Source organism: Erinaceus europaeus, chromosome 14 (genome assembly GCF_950295315.1).
Source record: "Erinaceus europaeus chromosome 14, mEriEur2.1, whole genome shotgun sequence".
NCBI lineage: Eukaryota > Metazoa > Chordata > Mammalia > Eulipotyphla > Erinaceidae > Erinaceus > Erinaceus europaeus.
Window position 1 is genome coordinate 174,161 of NC_080175.1, and position 23,340 is coordinate 197,500.

The 23,340-nt window shown below is 54.7% G+C and overlaps 1 protein-coding gene and 1 non-coding gene across 2 annotated transcripts in view; both read right to left on the reverse strand.

The window, feature by feature from the left end:
• The window catches only part of SCART1 (scavenger receptor family member expressed on T cells 1), a 35,582-nt gene that overhangs the window by 3,335 nt on the left and 8,907 nt on the right, over window positions 1-23,340 (reverse strand). Inside the window, exons 3-7 of the mRNA XM_060171018.1 lie at window positions 4,264-4,587; window positions 3,229-3,525; window positions 1,940-2,248; window positions 1,344-1,649; window positions 964-1,278 (exon numbers count right to left, since the gene is read on the reverse strand). Of these exons, the coding sequence (XP_060027001.1) occupies window positions 964-1,278; window positions 1,344-1,649; window positions 1,940-2,248; window positions 3,229-3,525; window positions 4,264-4,587 (1,551 nt within the window). The remainder of the gene's footprint in view (window positions 1-963; window positions 1,279-1,343; window positions 1,650-1,939; window positions 2,249-3,228; window positions 3,526-4,263; window positions 4,588-23,340) is intronic.
• Window positions 16,210-16,316, reverse strand: LOC132532884 (U6 spliceosomal RNA). Its single transcript, XR_009544807.1, has one exon. It is a non-coding gene; the product is annotated as a U6 spliceosomal RNA (small nuclear RNA).

A 23,340-nucleotide genomic window follows, 5' to 3' on the forward strand; every position in this document is an offset into this window, starting at 1 on the left:
AGAGGGGCCCAGGGAGTAGGAGAGGGGCCCAGGGAATGGGAGAGGGGCCCAGGGAATGGGAGAGGGGCCCAGGGAATGGGAGAGGGGCCCAGGGAGTAGGAGAGGGGCCCAGGGAGTGGGAGAGGGGCCCAGGAAATGTGAGAGGGGCCCAGGGAGTGGGAGAGGGACCCAGGAAATGGGAGAGGGGCCCAGGGAATGGTAGAGGGGTCCAGGGAGTGGGAGAGGGGCCCAGGGAGTGGGAGAGGGGCCCAGGAAATGTGAGAGGGGCCCAGGGAATGGGAGAGGGGCCCAGGGAGTGGGAGAGGGGCCCAGGGAGTAGGAGAGGGGCCCAGGGAATGGGAGAGGGGCCCAGGGAATGGGAGAGGGGCCCAGGGAATGGGAGAGGGGCCCAGGGAATGGGAGAGGGGCCCAGGGAGTAGGAGAGGGGCCCAGGGAGTGGGAGAGGGGCCTGGGAAATGGGAGAGGGGCCCAGGGAGTGGGAGAGGGGCCCAGGGAATGGGAGAGGGGCCCAGGGAGTGGGAGAGGGGCCCAGGGAATGGGAGAGGGGCCCAGGGAATGGGAGAGGGGCCCAGGGAATGGGAGAGGGACCCAGGGAGTGGGAGAGGGGCCCAGGGAATGGGAGAGGGGCCTGGGAAATGGGAGAGGGGCCCAGGGAGTGGGAGAGGGGCCCAGGGAGTGGGAGAGGGGCCCAGGGAATGGGAGAGGGGCCCAGGGAGTGGGAGAGGGGCCTGGGAAATGGGAGAGGGGCCCAGGGAATGGGAGAGGGGCCTGGGAAATGGGAGAGGGACCCAGGGAGTGGCAGAGGGGCCCAGGGAATGGGACAGGGATCCTTGTGAGGGAGGGGGCCAAGCTGCATGAGGGCTGGCACCGAGAGACACAAGGACCAGGACGCGGGCATGCAGTACCAAGAGTCTGGGAGCAGAGATGGGGGCGGGCGAGTGCCTGGGCTCGTGCCTTTCTCACCTGAGCACACGACACCTGCATCCCATGAGGCTCCGGCGGGCACCAGTGGGGCAGTGGACACATTGCAGCAGGTCAGGCTGCGCTCAGTCCCCAGGCAGTGTGTGCGGCCGACAGCCACCGGGACCCCGGGTGCAGGGGGGGCAGCTGTGTAGATGCGCTCGGGCCCCCCGCAGCCCAGCTGGCGACACACGACGCGGGCAGCCTGCTCGTCCCAGGCGCCATCCAGCACACGGCCCCAAATGCCACCCAGGGCCAGCTCCACACGGCCGGCGCAGCGGCCGGGTCCGTCCCGCAGCCGCAGGGCACCGACCAAGCCTGTGGAGACAGGTATGAGGGGCGGGCTGCGCAGGGACCCCCCCAGCTGGGCCCAGGTGCCCTACCTGAGCAGACGACCGAAGCCGAGTGTCCGGGGGCGCAGGCGGGGCCCCCCAGGGTGTGTACTGGGCAGTGCCACAGGTAGGGCTCAGTCCCCCCACAGTGGAAGGCGTCAGGCCAGAGTGGAGCCGCCCCGTCCCCAAAGTAGCCTCCTGGGAGTGTGGCCACTGCATGGCCACAGTTGAGCTGGTGGCAGAGAACAGTGGCGTCTGCCAGGTCCCAGTGGGCAGCACAGAGAGGGGCCCAGGCCCCCTGGACCTGCAGCTCCACGCGCCCCTCACAGTCACTGCTGCCGTTGGCCAGCCGGAACTCTGGGGGGACAGGGGTCCACTGACCTGACAGCACCTGCGGGTCTCCTGCCATGCCAAGCTGGGGCCCCGGAGGCCCCTCTACAAGGGCCACCCCACACGAAGCTGGGGCCCCAGATGCCCCAGTCCCTCCCACAAGGGCCACCCCACATGAAGCTGGGGCTCCAGATGCCCCAGTCCCCCCTCCTCTACAAGGGCCACCCCACACCCAGGCTCCAGGCCCACCCCCAACCCCCAGTCCAGCTTTACACGCACCCACAGACAGAGACAGGTGACTGCAGACCCAGCCTCACCTGAGCACCGCAGCCCGGCATCCCGGCTATGTCCACACTGATGCCCAGGCACCCGGGGGCAGTGGAAGAGCTGGGACTCATTGCCCAGGCAGTGAGAGGCCTCTGGCCACACGGGCCCTGAGCCCTGGCCAAAATAGGCAGCAGAGGACATGAACACAGCGGCACCGCACTGCAGCTCCCGGCACACCACGTGGGCCGTGGGCAGGTCCAGGTCGGCGTCGCACACGGTGCCCCAGGTCAGGCCGCGCCGTACCTCCAGCCGCCCGGCACAGGGGTGCTCCCCACCCACCAGTCGGGCCTCCACATGTCCTGGGGGGACACTGGCCTCAGCCAAGACAGCCGCTTCTGGGAGGCCTCTGTGTTCCTCCATTCCCACACAGGCAGACTCCCAGGTCACATTTCCACTCAGAAGGCAGACACGTTCTCCAGGCATCTTCTCCAGGTGCCTCGTGTGTCAGCCCTCAGACCCCCACTGCCAGCTGGGGGTGGCACCAAGGTCCTCTCCAGTCTCAGCAAAGTCCCCTCAGCCCACGAAGGAGGGGCTTCACCTGACTCCCACCCACAGCCAGCACTCAAGAGTGTCAAGCACCTGCCCCACCCGAGCCTCTGGGTGGAGAATGAGGCCTTCTGCTGAGGCCAGAAGTCCAGCCCTGCCCTGCGGCACATAGGCCCCCGGCCCTGCCCAGCTGGGGTCCACTGCTCTCCTGCTCTCAGGCTTCTGGAGCAGTGGACAGCTCAGTGTCCACCGAGAGCTGTCTGCGCACCAGGGGGCCACATCCAGAGCTCACGTGCCGGGGGGAGCCTGCAGTAGACCCCTCCTGATTCCTGGGGCCCCAGTGGGGATGCTTAATCACTCCCACCTGCACAGTCGGGCTCTGTGCTCAACTGTGCCCACCTGGACAGAACTCCTCTGCACTCTGTCTCAACCCCCTGGGCACAGGACCTCCCACCTGTCTCACCCACCTGTGCACACAAGCTTCTCCCTGCTCACCACCTCACCAACCTGCCCATCCACCCGCCCACCCACCTGCCAACCCACCTGCCAACCCACCTGCCTACCCACCTGCCTACCCACCTGCCTACCCACCTGCTCACCCACCTGCCTATCTACCTCTCACCCGCCTGCCCACCTGCCTGCCCACCCACCTGCCCACCCACCTCTCACCCACCTGCACACATCACCTGCTCACCCACCTGCCCACCCACCTGCCTATCTACCTCTCACCCACCTGCCCACCTGCCTGCCCACCCACCTGCCCACCCACCTGCTCTCCCACCTGCTCACCCACCTGCGCACACCACCTCTGCGTCCTGCTGGAAGTCACAGCCTCCTCGCAGGTTGTTGTTGAGCCTGCAGTTGCGTATGGTGGGCTCGGTGCCTGCGCACGTCATGTACTTTCCAGAGACACCCGCGTCTTGGCGGGGGGCCTGCAGCACAGGGCCACACCCCAGCTCCCGGCAGAATACCGTGGCCTCCTCTGGGTGCAGGCCACACAGGCGGTCCACACCGTTCTCGTTCCGGATCTCGGGGAGCCCAGCACAGGGGCTGCGGCCCTTCACCAGTCGGATCTCCCGGAAAGTGCCATCTGCCAAGCAGCACCCGTCACCCCACACTGCCCGGGGCCTGCGGGGTGGCTGTGCCCCGTGTCTGGCGGCCTCCTCCTTCTCCATGCCGGCCTAGAGCCTGCCAGGCCACTGCCCTCACAGGGGTTACCGTGGCTGGGGGACCCCTCACCAAGGCCTGGTCATAGCTCTTCTTTCTGACTTGTCTTTAACTGTTCCCATGTTCTGGGCCCACCAACCAGCTCCATGGAACAGGCACAAAAGTGGCCAGAGGCCAAGGACCCCAACCCAGTCTCCCCTGTCTCCAGTCCAGTCTTCCCAGGACCCCAGCCCAGTCTCCCCAGTCCCCAGCCCAGTCCCCCCAGGGCCTCTAGCCCAGTCTCCCCTGGCCCCCAGCACAATGTCCCCATGTCCCCAAACCAGTCTCCCCAGGACCCCAGCCCAGTCTCCCCAGTCCCCAGCCCAGTCTCCCCCTGCCTCCAGGGCTGGGTAGATGCTGCCTCTAGCCTACATTCCTGCCATGCTTGCTGGCTTTCACCACCTGCCCGGAGTGTGTGTGCCCCGCCGGGGGCCCACTCAGCAACACGGAGGACACCAAAGCCCACAGAGTGAAGGAGAGAGCTGAGAGGCCATGTGTCAGCACAGCTTCAGCACCCCAGGGGGGCCCCAAGCTCTCCTCCCAAGCCCCCTTGTGCAGACCCCCTCCCCAGACACCCACTCCATCCCCAAGTCTGGCCCCAGCCTTACAGGCCCCGACTTACTGGCACACAGGGCCACCACCACCCACTGGTGGGGGCAGGGGCTCTGGCTCCAGGCCCCCAGGCGGCACGCCCAGAGGGAGGGTTCGCGGCCCCCACAGGTGACGTTGTGCAGCCAGGGCTTCACCTTCTCCCCAGGCAGCGGCACATACTTGGGGGCACCCACAGCGTGGCCGCAGCCCAGCTGCCTGCAGACCACCTCGGCCTCGGCCAGCGTCCACTCTCGGTTGCACACGTGCCCCCACAAGCCCTTGTGGTGAACCAGCACCACCCCATCACACGGGCTGTGTCTGTAGGCCAGTCTCAGGCTCAGGTCACCCGGTTCCCCTGGATGGAACAGGCCTTCAGAGTGGCCAGAACCAGCCAGTGCCGGGGGGGTGGGGGCTGGGCACGCAGGCCAGGGTACAGCCCACCCACAGCCACTGCTGGCCTCAAGCAAAACCCAGTGTCCGCCCCCACAGAGCTGTGCAAACAGATGAGGCTCTCCGCCCTCTGCCAGCCCCTCCCTTGCCCACCCTCCAGAAGCCCCCTTGTCACGGGCAGCCCACACCCCAGTCAGGAGGCGCCTGTGACCCTCTGCACACTCTCCCCGTACTCACTCCCACAGGTGTACACACTCACACACACTCCAGAGGTGTGCACACTCACACACACTCCCACAGGTGTGTGCACACCAACACACACTCCCACAGGTGTGTGCACACTCCCACAGAGAGGTGTGCACACTCACACTCACACAGGTATGCCACTCACACAGACTTCCACAGGTGTGTGCATACATGCTCCCCCAGGTGTGCACACACACTCACACTCTCACAGGTGTGTTCACGCTCACACTCCCACAGGTGTGTGCATGCTCACACACAGGTGTGCACACTCACACACATTCCCACAGGTGTGTGAACACACACACTCACAGGTGTGTACACACACTCCCCACAGGTGTGCACACTCACAAAGGTACGTGTGCTCTCATAGTCCATGATTTCACATGTCTGCCCACACACACCCTAATGTAGACAGGCACTCATGCACACTCCCACATGCAGTCACACATGTGCACTCTCACATGCTGTCACACATGTGTGCACTCTGACATGCAGTCACACCCATGCACACTCTCACATGTAGTCACACACATGCACTCTCACATGCAGTTACATGTGTGCACTATCACATGGTCACACATGTGTGCACTCTGGTATGCAGCCACACCCATGCTGTCTCACATGCAGTCACACATGTGCATTCTCACATGCAGTCACACCCATGCAACCTCACCCATGCAATTCTCACATGTGCAGTCACACATGTGCACTCTCATATGCAGTCACATGTGTGTGCACTCTGACATGCAGTCACGCCCATGCACACTCCCACATGCAGTCACGTGTGTGCGCTCTCGCATGCATTCACACATGTGTGCACTCCAGCGTGCAGCCACACCCATGCAGTCTCACATGCAGTCACACGTGTGCATTCTCACATGCAGTCACACCCATGCACACTCTCACATGCAGTCACACATGTGCACTCTCATATGCAGTCACATGTGTGTGCACTCTGACATGCAGTCACACCCATGCAGTCTCACATGCAGTCACATGTGTGCGCTCTCGCATGCATTCACACGTGTGTGCACTCTGGCGTGCAGCCACACCCATGCAGTCTCACATAAGTCACACGTGGGCACTCTCATATGCAGTCATATGTGTGTGCACTCTGACATGCAGTCACACCCATGCACACTCTCACATGCAGTCACACGGCACTCTCACAATCAACTTCTACAGAGCCACTGCCTCCAGATAGTTCCGTGGCTGGAAAAAGCTGGGGGACTTACCTGTGGGTGCTGCCCTGAGCGTGAGGAGAAAGAATGAGAGGCCCAAGGCCCCAAGAGCTGTCCCCATGCCTCACAGCCCCAGAGGCCTGTCAGCACGTGTGCTGGCTGGGAAGACAGACCACAGTACAGGACAGACACAGGCCTGCTACCAGTCAGGATGGTGGTAGCCACAGAAGCTACAGAAGCCAGAAGCCACAGAGGCTCCTGTCCCCACAGAAGCACAGCAGCCAATGGCCCATCCTAACTGACATGCTCATGGGGCCCAACCTGTGGGTTTCCGCCCCAGCTGATAACTGCTGACGGGGTAACATGCTGACCTGGTGGCTTTAGCTCCCCACCATGGCGGGTGACACCAGGGCTCCTGGGACCACCAGGGGCCATGCAGGAGCCAACAGCATCAGCACCAGGTCAGGTCAGCCTTGTGGGGTGCTGGAACTCATCTGCAAGGAAGCGTGTGTGTGGAATGTCAGTTGTGTTGCTTTTTTTATATTTCATTTATTTATTTTCCCTTGTGTTGCCCTTGTTGTTTTTATTGTTGTTGTAGTTATGACGTTGTCGTTGTTGGACAGGACAGAGAGAAGTAGAGAGAGGAGGGGAAGACAGAGAGGGGGAGAGAAAGAGACACCTGCAGACCTGCTTCACCGCCTGTGAAGTGACTCCCCTGCAGGTGGGGAGCCGGGGGCTCGAACCGGGATCCTTATGCCGGTCCTTGCGCTTTGCACCCCCTGCGCTTAACCCGCTGCGCTACTGCCCGACTCCCAGTTGTGTTGCTTTTAAGAAACAAATGAAACTATCAAAATGAAAATGAAACAATCAAAAAATGTTAAAACTCACTGGATATAATTAGCAGTAGAAGAAATATGGCAAAAGATAACATCCATGAACTTGAAGAAAAACCAACAATGTACTCAGTGTAAGTAACAGAAAGACACAGAAACATTGGTAGATGCAGAGGCCTCTGGGGCATCACCCTTGTGCCAGGAGAGAACTGCAGGGAACTGTAAACTGAGAAATAAGCTGAAGGGACTATGACTGAGAACTTCCCAGATGTGGTGAAGACACAAACCAGGATTCTGGGGCCGGGCAGTGGGCCACCTCGTTGAGCGTACATGTTTGAGGTGAAGTCCTGTCCATGCCCCAGCCTGCAGGAGGCATCTCCATGAGGGTGAAGCAGAGCTGTAGGCTGTGTCTCCCCTCGTCTCCTCTCCTCCCCCTCAAAGTCTCTCTCTCTCTCTCCATCCCAATATATATATATATAATTGTGACGATAAAAAAACAAATAAATATATTCAAGAAACTGGCAAACCCAAAGAAATTATGGCCACCTCATAATCTGGGGCCCTGGTCAGAGAATCCTGTGAGTCCCACACAGATATGATGGTCCTAGACCTCTAACAGATCCCTCTCTCCACCATGTCTGCTCATCTCCATCAGGAACAACATCCTGGACCTTCTTGTGGTCCTTGCCCTCAATGTAGAACCTTGCCCTTACAGGACCTGCCCTCACTGCAGAGCAGCCATGGTGGGGACTCCCCACTCTCTGAAGGGAGGTTGGTCGGCCTGCTCTGCCCCTCGAGGAAGACGGGTCCTGACATGAGAGCAGCCTAGAATGTTCCAGCTGTGGCCATGGACTGTGAGCTCAGACTGACAGGGACTCAGAGGCCACACAGGCTCCTGTGCTGACTGTGAACACATGGGCCCTGGGGCAGGTGGATAGAGTATGCAGTTAATGGTATTTATACACTTTTCCTATGTTTGGGAGCTACTCTCTGCCCTGACCTGGTTTTCTTGTCCTTTTTCCAACTCTGATACCATCTCCCCAGACAATACTTTGGTCCACCTGCATGTTAGCTGTCGGGCTCAGGTGAAAATTAGTGAAGTTATGGCCCACTTGGAACAAACCTAAAATAGACCCCAGATCTCATCTGCCCTAGTCTTACCTTTAGGTTCCTGATTGTTAAATAATTTGTTCTGATTTATATCTTAGTGCTTTTCAGCCTCCAAGCTGAAGATGCCGCCATGACACCATGCTGACTCCCTGGGCAGACGCCCTCACCATGTGTCCTGGAGCCTCCCCTCCCCAGAGCCCTGCCCCACTAGGGACAGACAGACACAGGCTGGAGGTGTGGATCCACCTGCCAACACCCATGTCCAGCGGAGAAGCAATGACAGAAGCCAGAACTCCCACCTTCTGCTCCCCATACAGAATTTGGGTCCATCCTCCCAGAGGGATAAAGAACAGGGAAGCTTCCAATGGAGGGGGTGGGACACGGAGCTCTGGTGGTGGGAATTATGTGGAATTGTCCCCTCTTATCCCACAACCATGTTGATCATTACTAAATCACTAATAAATAAAAAATAAATAAAATTTTAAAATATATAGCCAAAGAAATCCATAGCAAAGCACACCGTAATTAGTCTTTTGAAAACTAGAGTTAAAGAAACAGCTCGTGAAAAAACACGTAAAAGGGACGCCAGGAAAATCAGCTTGGAAGGCGACAGACTCCCCGTCTGAGCTGGGGGCTGTGGGTGGTGGAGCAGCAGTGTCCAGTGCTGAAAGAAAAGATGTGTCCCTAGCCCTACAGAAATGTGGGGGATCCAGTGTGTCCTGGAGCCCTGCTTCCCCAGAGCCCCGCCCCACTAGGGAGAGAGAGAGACAGGCTGGGAGTGTGGATCCACCTGCCAACGCCCATGTTCAGCGGGGAAGCAGTTACAGAAGCCAGACCTCGCACCTTCTGCATCCCACAGTGACCCTGGGTCCATGCTCCCCGAGGGACAGAGAATGGGAAAGCTGTCAGGGGAGGGGGTGGGATACAGAGTTCTGGTGATGGGAATTGTGTGGAGTTGTACCCCTCCTATCCTACGGTTTTGTCAATGTCTCCTTTTTTAAATAAATAAATAATTTTTTTAAAAAAGAAAGAAATATGGGGGATCAAAGACAGCATGGAAGAAAGGCAAACTAGAAGAGCTTGTTGCTAGGAGACTCTGAAACAGTGACGTTTAAAAAGCTCCCCAGCAGGAAGGAGATAGTCACAGTAAGAGGAGACTTCTCAAAAAGAAAACAGGACAAGATAGATAAAAGCAGAAGGAATCGTGGTTGGTATTCCTCCACCTCCTGGGCTTATTCAATCACACTTCACGTTTGAATGAAAAGCTAGCTCCACTCAGTGTATGCAGAAACACTTAAGGCAGCCTGCTTCTGAGATGGTGCACAGAAACCCGGCACTGCGGAGAGCCCTGTGTCTTGAAGTGGCAAAATGTCAACTCTGGCAACTCTGTAAACAGTCTAAGTACATTAAAATGGGACTCAAAAAGTGCATTAAGATGAGGCCCACAGGGAGGCAAGGAAAAGAGAGACAGAGACATGACAAGCAGGGGAATAGAAAGCAATAATGGCAGGTTAAGAATCACCACATAGGGGAGTCGGGCGTAGCGCAGCTTGTTAAGCACAAGTGGCACGAAGCGCAAGGACCGGCATAAAGATCCCGGTTCGAGCCCCCGGCTCCCCACCTGCATGGGCGTCGCTTCACAAGCGGTGAAGCAGGTCTGCAGGTGTCTGTCTTTCTCTCCTCCTCTCTGTCTTCCCCTCCTCTCTCCATTTCTCTCTGTCCTATCCAACAACAACATCAACAACAATAATAACTACAACAACAATAAAAACAGCAAGGGCAACAAAAAAGGGGAAAATAAATAATAAATTTTAAAAAAAAGAATTACCCCATACCTGACCTGGGAAGATGACCTCACCCGTGTGTCCTGGAGCCTCCCCTCCCCAGAGCCCTGCCCCACTAGGGACAGACAGACACAGGCTGGGGGTGTGGATCCACCTGCCGACACCCATGTCCAGCGGAGAAGCAGCTACAGAAGCCACAACTCCCACCTTCTGCTCCCCATAAAGAATCTGGGTCCCTGCTCCCAGAGGGGGAGGAATGTCAGGGGAAGATGCCCAGAGGGCCCTGAACCCCAGTTCCACTGGAACATGGAACTTTTGTGAGAAGCGACCTTTGGTTTTGCCCCATTGTTGAGAGTAAAGAGATTCTGGAGGACACCTGAGGAAGTCAGGTGCTGTTTCTCTCATCTGAGAGGGAAGAGGAAAAGGAAGGACAGCCATGGGGGGGTTTCACTCATCAGTGAGACAGAGAACTGAGACGCCTGGACTCAAAAAAAAAATATATATATATATATGGTCAACCCATAACTATGACCTTGGGAAAGCTATGGTGGTTACCATTAGTGGGGGGACACAGAACTTTGGTGGTGGCAGTGGTGTGGAATTATACCCCTATTATCTTATGATCTTGTAAATCACTAATAAAATATTAAAAACAAATAAAAGAACTAACATATAATACACTTTGAATATAGCTATCTAAATATGCAAACTAAAACCCAGATGCTGTCAGCATGACTACCAAACACAAAAACATGACCTAAATGTGCTATGTTTACAAGAAGCTCCCTATAGGCGTGACCTAGATGTGCTGAACATGCAAGAACAGATGCCACATGTAAGTGCGAGTCAGGAAATGAGAGAGCACAGGACCGCTTCAGAGAAGAAGTTCTCAGGAAGGATGGACGTCATGTGGTGGTGATGGGACGGAAGGTCGGAGCTCTGTAATGACTTCCAAGTATTCTGAGAGTGGAGACCTGACAGGAAAGGCGAGAAATCCCCAGTTCTAGTCGGAAACACCCCTCACAGCAGCCACAGAAAGCCCACAAGGCCACCCCTCACTCACAGCCGCCACTACCCCGCTCCACAGAAAGCCCACAAGGGCAGGGAGGACAGCATCGCCAAGCAGGGCCCCTGGCAGCACAGAGCCTCCCTGGCTTCACACACAGCTCACTCACCTGGCAGCCCAGCCTACAAACAGATCTGCACAGGGTAAATGAACAGAGGCTCCGAGGGAATGTTGTCTGACTACATGGAAAAACATGCAAACTCTTAGACAAGCTTCTAAGTAATCCCTGGACAAAAATGAAGTCTCCGAGGAAACATTCTGCATGCAGAGGGCTGCACAGCAAGGAAAGCACGACACTCAAATCTTGCACATGAGGAAAGAACTCAAGTCCATATTCTAAATTTCTGCCTCAAAAATCTAAAAAAAATAGTTGAAGTGTACACTAAAAGGGAGCAGCATGAAATTTAAAACAGGGGGCAGGGCCAGTAAAATGGTTCACAGGGACAGTGTGTCTCCCTTGATGTGCCTCTGACCCAGGCTCAGCCCCGACTCCCACCACACAGGAGGGATTTTGGTACTAAGTCTCTCTCTCTCTCTCTCCCTCTCTCTCTCTCCCTCTCTGTCTCTCTCTCTCTGTCTCTCTCTCCCTCTCTGTCTCTCTCCCTCTCTGTCTCTCTCTCTCTGTCTCTCTCTCCCTCTCTGTCTCTCTCCCTCTCTGTCTCTCCCTCTCTGTCTCTCTCTCCCTCACTGTCTCTCTCTCCCTCTCTGTCTCTCTCTCTCTGTCTCTCTCTCTCCCTCTCTGTCTCTCTCTCTCCCTCTCTGTCTCTCCCTCTCTGTCTCTCTCTCTCCCTCACTCTCTCTCCCTCTCTGTCTCTCTCTCTCCCTCACTGTCTCTCTCTCTCCCACCCTCTCTGTCTCTCCCTCTCTGTCTCTCTCTCCCTCACTGTCTCTCTCTCCCTCTCTGTCTCTCTCTCTCCCTCTCTGTCTCTCTCTCTCCCTCTCTGTCTCTCTCTCCCTCTCTGTCTCTCTCTCTCCCTCACTGTCTCTCTCTCTCCCACCCTCTCTGTCTCTCTGTCTGAAAATGTTGACCTACAGCAGTGAAGCCCCAGTGACAGCACAATAAATCAATAAAAATATTAGAGAAGAAACAGTGGAGTAAAAGGCTAGTTTGGGGTGGGGGTAAACCTCTATCAAGGGGCCCAGGCTTCAGCCTGGCCCTGAGGAGACCGCAGTGTCGTTGCTTCTCCCTCTGTTGTCTCTTTCTACCTGAAAAAGTCAGACTGGATCTGTTGCAGCCTCTGTAGCAACAACAACAGAAGCCTCTAGTAAGATGGACGACGATTTTTAAAGAGTATACAAATCATCGGGACTAAGAAGTGATGTCACCGCAGATGGGCAGGCCTGCCAGGGTTGCAGGAGACATGAGTAAATCAGGCTCACGAAGCCTGGAAGAGATGAACCAACCCTGGAAAACCATAAACAACTAAAACTCAACATGAACTGGATACTGAAGCAGTCCTGTAATTGCTAGAGAAACCAAGCTAATGAAAGCTCTCCAGAGCCAGGGGCTCTCCTGAGAGGCGGGAGAGGGTGACAAGGTCCCTGTGCCCAGGGAGGAAGGGAGGGAGGCACAGGAAGCCCGTGTGGGCCTGACAGGAAAAGGTGTTGCAGAAATGCCGGAGCACCGGACACACACGTTTCTCTACTCTCAGCTCTGGAAGCGGCGTGTGTCAGAGCCCAGACTTCAGTCTCAGCACCACTCTCCCAGGCAGGAACCTGCTTCCCGGAGAGAGGCCGGCCCAACGCTGAGGCGGGAGCACACCAGGCAGCCAGGGCTGTGCTAAGGAGCCGTCAGCAGCAGAGCAAAGGCACCGTGGAGGAGGGTGAGGGGAGAGCTCTCCAGGCCAGGTCTGAGCAACAGGAAGCTAGTGACAAAGCAGCCTGAGCTGTGAGACAAAGTGTGAGACACAAGTCCACGAAATACTGACACGTGACTGAATGAATATGAGAAGGGGAGGAAATTTCTTAACAGCTTGTACAGAATTTTAATATTTTTATTATTATGGACACAGAGAGAAATTGAGAAGGAGAAGGAGAGACACCTGCAGCCTTACTCCAACCCCCTGAAGCTTCCCCCCTGCAGATGGAGGTCAGGGGCTCAAAGCTTCCCCCCTGCAGACGGAGGTCAGGGGCTCGAAGCTTCCCCCCTGCAGATGGAGGTCAGGGGCTCGAAGCTTCCCCCCTGCAGACGGAGGTCAGGGGCTCGAAGCTTCCCCCCTGCAGACGGAGGTCAGGGGCTCGAAGCTTCGCCCCTGCAGACGGAGGTCAGGGGCTCGAAGCTTCCCCCCTGCAGACGGAGGTCAGGGGCTCGAAGCTTCCCCCCCTGCAGAGGGAGGTCAGGGGCTTGAAGCTTCCCCCCTGCAGACGGAGGTCAGGGGCTCGAAGCTTCCCCCCCTGCAGAGGGAGGTCAGGGGCTCGAAGCTTCCCCCCTGCAGAGGGAGGTCAGGGGCTCGAAGCTTCCCCCTGCAGAGGGAGGTCAGGGGCTCGAAGCTTCCCCCCTGCAGACGGAGGTCAGGGGCTCGAAGCTTCCCCCCTGCAGAGGGAGGTCAGGGGCTCGAAGCTTCCCCCCTGCAGACGGAGGTCAGGGGCTCGAAGCTTCCCCCCTGCAGAGGGACGTCAGGGGCTCGAAGCTTCCCCCCTGCAGAGGGAGGTCAGGGGCTTGAAGCTTCCCCCCTGCAGATGGAGGTCAGGGGCTCGAAGCTTCCCCCCTGCAGAGGGAGGTCAGGGGCTCGAAGCTTCCCCCTGCAGAGGGAGGTCAGGGGCTCGAAGCTTCCCCCCCTGCAGAGGGAGGTCAGGGGCTCGAAGCTTCCCCCCTGCAGAGGGAGGTCAGGGGCTCGAAGCTTCCCCCTGCAGAGGGAGGTCAGGGGCTCGAAGCTTCCCCCCTGCAGACGGAGGTCAGGGGCTCGAAGCTTCCCCCCTGCAGAGGGAGGTCAGGGGCTCGAAGCTTCCCCCCTGCAGACGGAGGTCAGGGGCTCGAAGCTTCCCCCCTGCAGAGGGACGTCAGGGGCTCGAAGCTTCCCCCCTGCAGAGGGAGGTCAGGGGCTTGAAGCTTCCCCCCTGCAGATGGAGGTCAGGGGCTTGACCTGAGGCAGCGTACTCTGTAGTGTGTGCACTTAACCAGCTGCACCACCACCTGGCCCCTGAAGCTCTGCTTTCAAGGACAGAGAAGACCAGCCAGCACGAGAGAACAGCCCAAGCCGCGTGCCAGTGGCTCCCTTGAGCATTTATCCCAGAGAATGAGAAGCAAGTCTCAAGCAAAAACGCATCCATGCTGGTCAGAAACTGAAGGTTCCTCCCTCCTCACTGCTGATAGGAACATCGGCGGGCCCAGCCCTGTGCAGAGCAGCCTGGAGACTCTCAGAGGCGAGAAGGGGAGCTGCCCTGTGACCCTGCGATTCCTCTCCTGGGGACAGATCCTGAGGAACCCAACACACCCATCCGAAAAGATCTGTGTGCTCCTGTGTTCACAGCAGCACCATGTGTAACAGCCACAACCTGGGAGCCGCCCAGGTGTCCAGACAGATGCGTCGCTGAGCGAGCTGTGGTCTAGACACACAGTGGAACACTCCTCAGCTATTTAAAATGATGATTTCGCCATTTTCAGCCCACCTTGAATGGAGCCTGAAGAAACCAAAGAAACCGTGATGGGGGTCGGCCGGTGGCGCAGCGGGCTAAGTGCACATCACATGGTGCGCAAAGTGCACAAGGGTCCCGGTTCGAGCCCCGGCTCCCCACCTGCAGGGGAGTCGCTTCACAGGCGGTGAAGCAGGTCTGCAGGTGTCTGTCTGTCTCTCCCCCTCTCTGTCTTCCCCTCCTCTCTCCATCTCTCTCGGTCCTATCCAACAACAACCTCAATAATAACAACAATAATAACTACAACAACAATAAAAAAACAAGGACAACAAAAGGGAAAATAAATTAAAAATATTTTAAATGTTTAAAAAGAAATCATGGTAAGTGAAACAAGTCAGAAACAGAAGGATGAGTACGGGATGATCTCACTCTCAGGCAGAAGTTGAAGAACAACATCAGAAGGGAAAACACACAGCAGAACCTGGACTAGAGTTGGTGTGTTGCACCAAAGTCAAAGACTCGGGTTGGGGGGGGGGAAAGGGTGGCAGAGGACCTAGTGGGGGTTGTGTTGTTCTGTGGAAAGCTGAGAAATGTTATGCATGTACAAACTATTGTATTTACTGGTGATGTAAAACATTAGTCCCCTGGGGGCCGGGCAGTAGCACAAGCACCACTGTAAGGATCCCGGTTTGATCCCCCGGCTCCCCACCTGCAGGGGGGTCACTTCCAAGCAGTGAAGCAGGTCTGCAGGTGTCTGTCTTTCTCTCCCCCTCTCTGTCTTCCCTCCTCTCTCCATTTCTCTCTGTCCTATCCAACAACAATGACAACAATAACAATAATAACAACAACAACAAGGGCAACAAAAGGGGAAAAATAGCCCCCAGAAGCAGTGGATTCATACTGCAGGTGCTGAGCCCCAGCAATAACCCTGGAGGAAAAACAAAAAGAATTTAAAAAAAACATTAATCTCCCAATAAAGGGGAAAAATGTTTAAAGAAAATAAACTGAAGGATCTTCGATGCTCTGTAGTGGCTCAGTAGTCAGACAAAGTGGCGCCCCGGGCCAGAGAATTTCATTCAGAAATACAGTGGCCAAAGACAGGTGACTGCACAGAGAGGTTATGGTCTAGGCAGCCAACTGGTGGCACACCTGGTTGAGCGCATGTGTCACAGTGCACAAGGACCTGGGTTTGAGCCCCAGTTCCCACCTGCAGGGGAAGCTTTTTGTGAGCGGTGAAGCAGAGCTGCAAGTCTCTCTCTCGCTCGCTCTCTCTCCCTCCCTCCCTCTCTCTCTCTCTCTCCCTCCCTCTCTCTCCTTCTCTCTCCCTCTCTCCCTCTCTCCCTCTCCCTCTTGCCTTCAGGGTTATTGCTGGGAGTCAATGCCTGCACTACAAATCTACTGCTCCTGGAGGCTATTATTTCCTTTTTGTTGCACTTGTGGTTTATTGTTGTTGTTATTGCTGTCATTGTTGTTGGATAGGACAGAGAGAAATCAAGAGAGGAGGGGAGATGGGGGGGGAAAGACAGACACCTGCAGACCTGCTTCACTGCTTGGAAGCGACCCTCCTGCAAGTGGGGAGCCGGGGTTTCGAACCGGGATCCTTACACAGTCCTTGCGCTTCATGCCATGCTTGCTTAACCCGCTGCACTACTGCCCGGCCCGCCTCTCTCTCCTTCTCTATCACCCTCCCCTCTCAATTTCTGTCTGTCTCTATCCAATAAGTAAATAAATATAATTTTTTAAAATTTTCCCCAGACTATTTTTATTTAGGGATTCCTGCCATCAAATTAACATAAAAATATAGAACGCTTCACGAATTTGCGTGTCATCCTTGCACAGGGGCAATGCTAATCTTCTCTGTATCATCCCAACTCTAGTATACAAGCTGCCGAAGCGAGCACTACTTTAATTTTTTTTAAATAAAGAAACTGTGGTGTGTACTCAAGGGGATGCTGCTTGTCAGTGAAGATGAGGTTGTGTATTCAGAGCAACTGGATGGAGTGGGAGGTGATTCTAAGTTGATGAGCAAACAGGTGGAGGACAGCCAACCACCAGGAGGCTTTGCCCAGATGTGGCATGTCAATAACTGAGCAAATAAGTGCTCAGAAAAGATGCTCAGACTGTCTCAGACTCTGCAAGACTGTGGGGACAGGGACACAGAACCCACACGTGCATCAGTGTCCAGTTATAACCCTGAAGATGCTCAGACTGTCTCAGACTCTGCAAGACTGTGGGGACAGGGACTCAGAACCCACACGTGCATCAGTGTCCAGTTATAACCCTGAAGATGCTCAGACTGTCTCAGACTCTGCAAGACTGTGGGGACAGGGACTCAGAACCCACACGTGCATCAGTGTCCAGTTATAACCCTGAAGATGCTCAGACTGTCTCAGACTCTGCAAGACTGTGGGGACAGGGACTCAGAACCCACACGTGCATCAGTGTCCAGTTATAACCCTGAAGATGCTCAGACTGTCTCAGACTCTGCAAGACTGTGGGGACAGGGACTCAGAACCCACACGTGCATCAGTGTCCAGTTATAACCCTGAAGATGCTCAGACTGTCTCAGACTCTGCAAGACTGTGGGGACAGGGACTCAGAACCCACACGTGCATCAGTGTCCAGTTATAACCCTGAAGATGCTCAGACTCTCAGACTCTGCAAGACTGTGGGGACAGGGACTCAGAACCCACATGTGCATCAGTGTCCAGTTATAACCCTGAAGATGCTCAGACTCTCAGACTCTGCAAGACTGTGGGGACAGGGACTCAGAACCCACACGTGCATCAGTGTCCAGTTATAACCCTGAAGATGCTCAGACTGTCTCAGACTCTGCGAGACTGTGGGGACAGGGACTCAGAACCCACACGTGCATCAGTGTTGAGTTCTACCCCTGAAGTCTTAGAGCTTTATAAAACACAGTTAACTTCTTAGCAGAAAAAAAGGGCACACATTATTGCAACACACAGCATGTGTGATCCTCAGGAAACTGCTGAAGTCTCAGAAGAATGCAGACGACACAGGTAAATCTACCTCCCGTGACATTTCCGAGGTGATGGAACTACAGAGAGAAGAGGCATCAGTGGCTCCCTGGAGTCAGGCTGTGGGGGTGACATGGGGCTACCGTGAGCCCTCACAGGTCTGTGGGGGTGATGTGGGGCTACTGTGAGCCCTCACAGGTCTGTGGGGGTGACGTGGGGCTACCGTGAGCCCTCACAGGTCTGTGTGGCTGTGCTCTGGGGGTGACAGCCACTGTTGACGGCATACCCTTTTGCAAAAGAATAAATGCCTTGCTTCAACTTCTTACTTTGCCTTGACAAGTAATTTTGATTGGACGTATTTACAACACCTTTGTCTGACCTCACGCTGATGTTGTGTTGTCTGTCTCTAGAGGGTGTAGAGGAACATGAAATCAAGTATTTCTGTGTTTGCATTCTGTTCACCTTTTTCAAGAATTTTCTAATAGGGATCAGGAGGTGGTGCACATGGCGGAGTGCACACATTACAGTGTGCAAGGACCCAGGTTCAAGCCCCAGTCTCCTGTTACAAAACGGAAACTTAAAGCAATGAAGCAGTGCTACATGTGTCTCTCCTCCATAACCAGAAATCTCTTTCCTCTTTCTCTCATGACCAATCAAGAAAAAAATAGAAAGTAAACTAAATAGTTTTAACTTTATTTTATATGACAGGACAGAAAGAAATTGAGAAGAGAAGGGAGCAGAAGAAACGGGACCCTGCAGCCCTGCTCCACCGCTCATGGGCTTCCCCCCTGCAGCCCTGCTCCACCGCTCATGAAGCTTCCCCCCTGCAGCCCTGCTCCACCGCTCATGGGCTTCCCCCCTGCAGTCCTGCTCCACCACTCATGGGCTTCCCCCCTGCAGTCCTGCTCCACCGCTCATGGGCTTCCCCCCTGCAGTCCTGCTCCACCGCTCATGGGCTTCCCCCCTGCATCCCTGCTCCACCGCTCATGAAGCTTCCCCCCTGCAGCCCTGCTCCACCGCTCATGAAGCTTCCCCCCTGCAGTCCTGCTCCACCGCTCATGAAGCTTCCCCCCTGCATCCCTGCTCCACCGCTCATGGGCTTCCCCCCTGCAGCCCTGCTCCACCGCTCATGAAGCTTCCCCCCTGCATCCCTGCTCCACCACTCATGGGCTTCCCCCCTGCAGCCCTGCTCCACCACTCATGGGCTTCCCCCCTGCAGCCCTGCTCCACTGATGAAGCTTCCCCCCTGCAGCCCTGCTCCACCACTCATGGGCTTCCCCCCTGCAGCCCTGCTCCACTGATGAAGCTTCCCCCCTGCAGCCCTGCTCCACTGATGAAGCTTCCCCCCTGCAGCCCTGCTCCACCGCTCATGGGCTTCCCCCCTGCAGCTGGGGAGCAGGAGTTTGAACCTGGGTCCTTGCAGGCAGAGCACATTTACTTCATCAGGTACACCACCACCCAGACCCCATAAATAATTTTTTAAGAAAATAGAATTTTCCGTTGTCATTCTGACTTCTTTGCTTGCCATGCATGTCTTAGATTAGTGTGAATAGGCTAAACTCTGCCGGGTTGTCTCCTGTGTTCACCACCGTGGTCCCGTCATTCAAACTGTTGTCCTATTGATACCTGAGGCACTTTGCTGGCCTGCAGTGTTGAACTAAACTTCCACTCCTGGGCCAAGTGGGACTTACTTGGTCACGTCATACTGCCCTTCTCATATGCTGCTAAATTCAGAATGCAGATGTTTTGTTAGGGATTTTATGTTCATAAAGCATTTTTAGTATTAACTAAAGCATAGTTAGTATTTTCCTGACTGATTCTGCTACTGGGGCTACCCAGCTTCATTAAAGATGTGTAAACAGTTTCTTCTCTGCTTTTCCTCTGCAGTCTGCGTGATTTGCCACTGCTTCTCCTTAATCTTTGGTAGAATTTACCAATGAAGTCAGCTGGGTCCAGGTAATAAAATGTTGCAGATAGGGTTATTTGTACCCGTCATCACTCACTTGTAAATATTTCCTACCAATGGGAAGATAGCATCATGGTTCTGCAAAAAGATTTTTCACACCTGAGGCACTAAAGGTCCCAGGTTCAGCCCCTAGCTCCTTCAAAAGCTCGGGCTGAGCAGGGCTCTGGAAAGGAGGTATTTTCCCAGTTTCTGTGCGTTCTGCTTTGGTCCAGGGGTTACTAAGAGGCCTGCTGCTCGTGTCCACCTGGGCTGGGGCTCTACAGTCTCTCTCAGGCTGGTTCTCATTTCCACTTGGGTGCTGGTGAATTCAGCTCTGGGATGTGCCGGCATTTCCTGTGAGGCCCACAAGTCTCTCCTGCATATGTGAGTCCACACTCTGGCCACTACAAAAGGAAAGCTGAAAGATGACAATATTGCCAAAAATGTGAAATATTTGTGGACTTACCCAACGGAAAGACATGAAAGAACCGTACACTGAAAACTACAAACAGTGTTGAGAGACACGGAAAGCTGAAAGATGACAATATTGCCAAAACTGTGAAAGATTTGTGAACTTACCCGACGGAAAGACACGAAAGCACCATACATTGAAAACTACAAGCAGTGTTGAGAGACACGTGTTTATGGAGCAAAAGGCCCCAGGCCCGGCCACTTCTATTCCTATGTGCACTAAACCCCAGGTTCAGCTATCTCAGTCCATTGAAAAACATACTCTGAACTCACATACAGAATTCCAAAGGGTCTAGAAGAGCCAAAGCAACTTTGAAAATGATTAACAGACATGTAGGGCTAGTCACTGATTGCAAAATGTATTACTCAACTACAGCAGTCAAGAAAATGGAGCACTTGTGTCATACGGACAGCCAGACCAACAGAAGGAGGCCAGAGACAGGCGCACAGTGTGGCTGCATTCTTCCCCCCCCCCCACCGACCCACTATTATACACAAGCCCTGAACCCCAGCCTAAAAGTTAAATGGTCTTTTGAGGCATGAGTCTGCCACCCTCTCAGGACCTGTTAGCTCTCCCTCAGCCAGCCCATAACTCAGCATCTGAACAGTGGGCACCAAACCTTCCTTTCAGTAGCCACGTTAAACAGCAAAACTACAAACCTGGTGCTACAGTTTCTGGGTTACTGGAGAGGGTGTGGAGGCCGTGGGAATCAGCAAACACCAACTTGGAAAACATGAGGGGAGTCTCACAGTAGGTTTCAGAGACCCCTGCCACAGGTCCAGTCATTTTATTTGTACATATTTACCTGATAGAAATGAAGCTTATGTGAGTGAAAGTCTTGGGCAAGAACTTTTTTTTTCCTCCAGGGTTATTGCTGGGCTCGGTGCCTGCACCATGAATCCACTGCTCCCGGAGGCCATTTTTCCCCCTTTTGTTGCCCTTGTTGTTGTAGCCTCGTTGTGGTCATTATTATTACCATTGTTGATGTTCATTGTTGGATAGAACAGAGAGAAATGGAGAGAGGAGGGGAAGACAGAGAGGGGGAGAGACAGATAGACACCTGCAGACCTGCTTCACCGCCTGTGAAGCGGCTCCCCTGCAGGTGGGGAGCTGGGGGCTCGAACCGGGATCCTTATGCCGGTCCTTGCACTTTGTGCCACGTGCGCTTAACCCACTGCGCCACCGCCCGACCCCCGGCAAAAACTTTATCACAGCTTTGCTCACAGCCATCACACTACGCTCCGGCCCTTGGCAGCTGGTGGAGGGCCGAGTGGGATGTATGGAAGCTACTCAGGAATGGAAAGAGGCAGCCTGACCCCATCCCCTGGGGACCTAGACAGGGAATCCTGGGTCCCCCTACCCCCCAGATACTACAGGCCTGGAGCTCTAACAGACCCCTCTCTCCACCATCACTGGCCACGTCCATCAGGACCATCAGCACAAGCCCTCCTGGGGCCTCTCCAGGCCCTGCCCTCACTGCAGAGCAGCCATGGTGGAGACTCCCCACTCTCTGAAGGGAGGCCAGTCGGCCTGCTCTGCCCCTTGAGGAAGACGGGTCCTGACATGAGAGCAGCCTAGAAGGTTCCAGCTGTGACCCTGGACTGTGAGCTCAGACTGACAGGGACTCGGAGGCCACACAGGCTCCCGTGCTGAACAGGAATGGACATGGGCCCTGGGGCAGATCATTGGGGTTTACAGTTAATCTCATCTATGTACCTTCTTCAAGTCTGTGCACAATTCTCTGTCATATCCTGCTTCCTAATTCTACTATCAACTCTGACACCATCTTCCCAGACAGTATTTCTAACCCACCCCCATGTCAGCTACCAAGCAAAGATTAAGACAGGATCCTAAGAAAATTCCAGGAACAGACTTCCAACTTCCTTCCAACTTCCTTCCAATTTCCTTCCAACCTCCTTCCACCCTCAGGCCCCTACTTTCACCTGCTCTGTTCTTACTTTATGGCTCCTGTTCACCAAACACTTTGTTCTGCTTTATATCTCACTGCAACTCAGCCACCAAGTTGCAGATGCTACCATGACTCCATCTCCAATGTGCCCTGGAGCCTCCCCTGCCCAGAGCCCTGCCCCACTAGGGACAGACAGACAGACACAGGCCGGGGGTGTGGATCCACCTGCCAACACCCATGTCCAGTGGAGAAACAGTGACAGAAGCCAGAGCTCCCACCTTCTGCCCCCCATAAAGAACCTGGGTCCCTGCTCCCAGAGGGGGAGACATGTCAGGAGAAGATGAGCAGAGGGCTCGAACCCTAATTCCATCAGGACCTGAAGTGCTTATCCAGGAATCTTGTTTTTATACCATCGATGAAAGGAAAGTGAGTCAGGAAAATGCCAGAAGTCGCTGTTTCTGAGAGAGAAAATAAAGAAAGGAAGGACACTTGGAAGCAGCAATCGGCGTAGAGGTGAACTAGAAAGGAAGTGAAGGCAAGACCGTTGAAAAAATGGGGGAAATATATATATAAATGCACACAGATATACAGATACTTATAGGACCAACCCCTATCTGTGACCTTTGGGGAACTGTGGGACTAGCGTGAGGGTGTTTCTTCCCGGGCGTGTGCTCTCTGGGTCGGAGAGAACTCAACCAGAGCCAACCTGGGCTGCTGCTCACTCAGCGAAGCAGGAGCGAGACCAGGAACTCGTGGTGGAGCGGGAACACAATGCCATGCCTTTATTGATCAGAGACAACGCCCATATATATATATATCTCTTTAACCGCAAGTGGCAAGTGGGAAAAGGAAACGGCTAGGAGAGGGGGTGGAGCAAAGAGCGGGAAGGTAGACAGCTTCCATAGCAGCTGTCGCGCGCGAAGGTTCTGACCAGTGGGGTTAGCCAGCACCCTGCAGGCAGGGCGGGTCTCAGGCAAAACAATGATCATGTAAACAGACCACAGCATCAGCGATGCAGCAGAGCAGGGGGCTGCCCGGCAGGGAACCACTGCAGTTTCCAATGGAGGGGATGGGGACACAGATCTCTGGTGGTAGGAACAGTGTGGAATTACACCCCTGTTCTCTTATAATTATGTAAAACAATATTTTTTTCCTATAGTTTACTGCATTTTTTTATTTCTTTATTGGGGAATTAATGTTTTACATTCAACAGTAAATATAATAGTTTGTACATGCATAACATTCCCCAGTTTCCCATATAATATGTAAAACAATATTAAATCACTACTTTAAAAAAGGAAGCAAATTCTGAATTGGTTGAACATTAAAGAGACAAATTCAAAGACAAATATTTAGAAAAATGATTTTCCCTACTGATATATGAGCTAAAGTTAATGTTGTAATTGGAAGAGAAAAAAAAGAAAGAGAGAATAAAGAAAGAGAAGAAAATAAAAGGATGGCTGGGGGCATCTGGGAAGGGGGAGTCACCTATAGGCACCCACCACTCAGGAAACTCCAGAAGACACGGGCAGAAAGCAGGACAGTGGCTGGCGGGGTGGGGACTAGATGTGGGTTGTGGTGAGGGCCTCGGGGGCCTTGCAGCAGGGCTGTGCGGGAC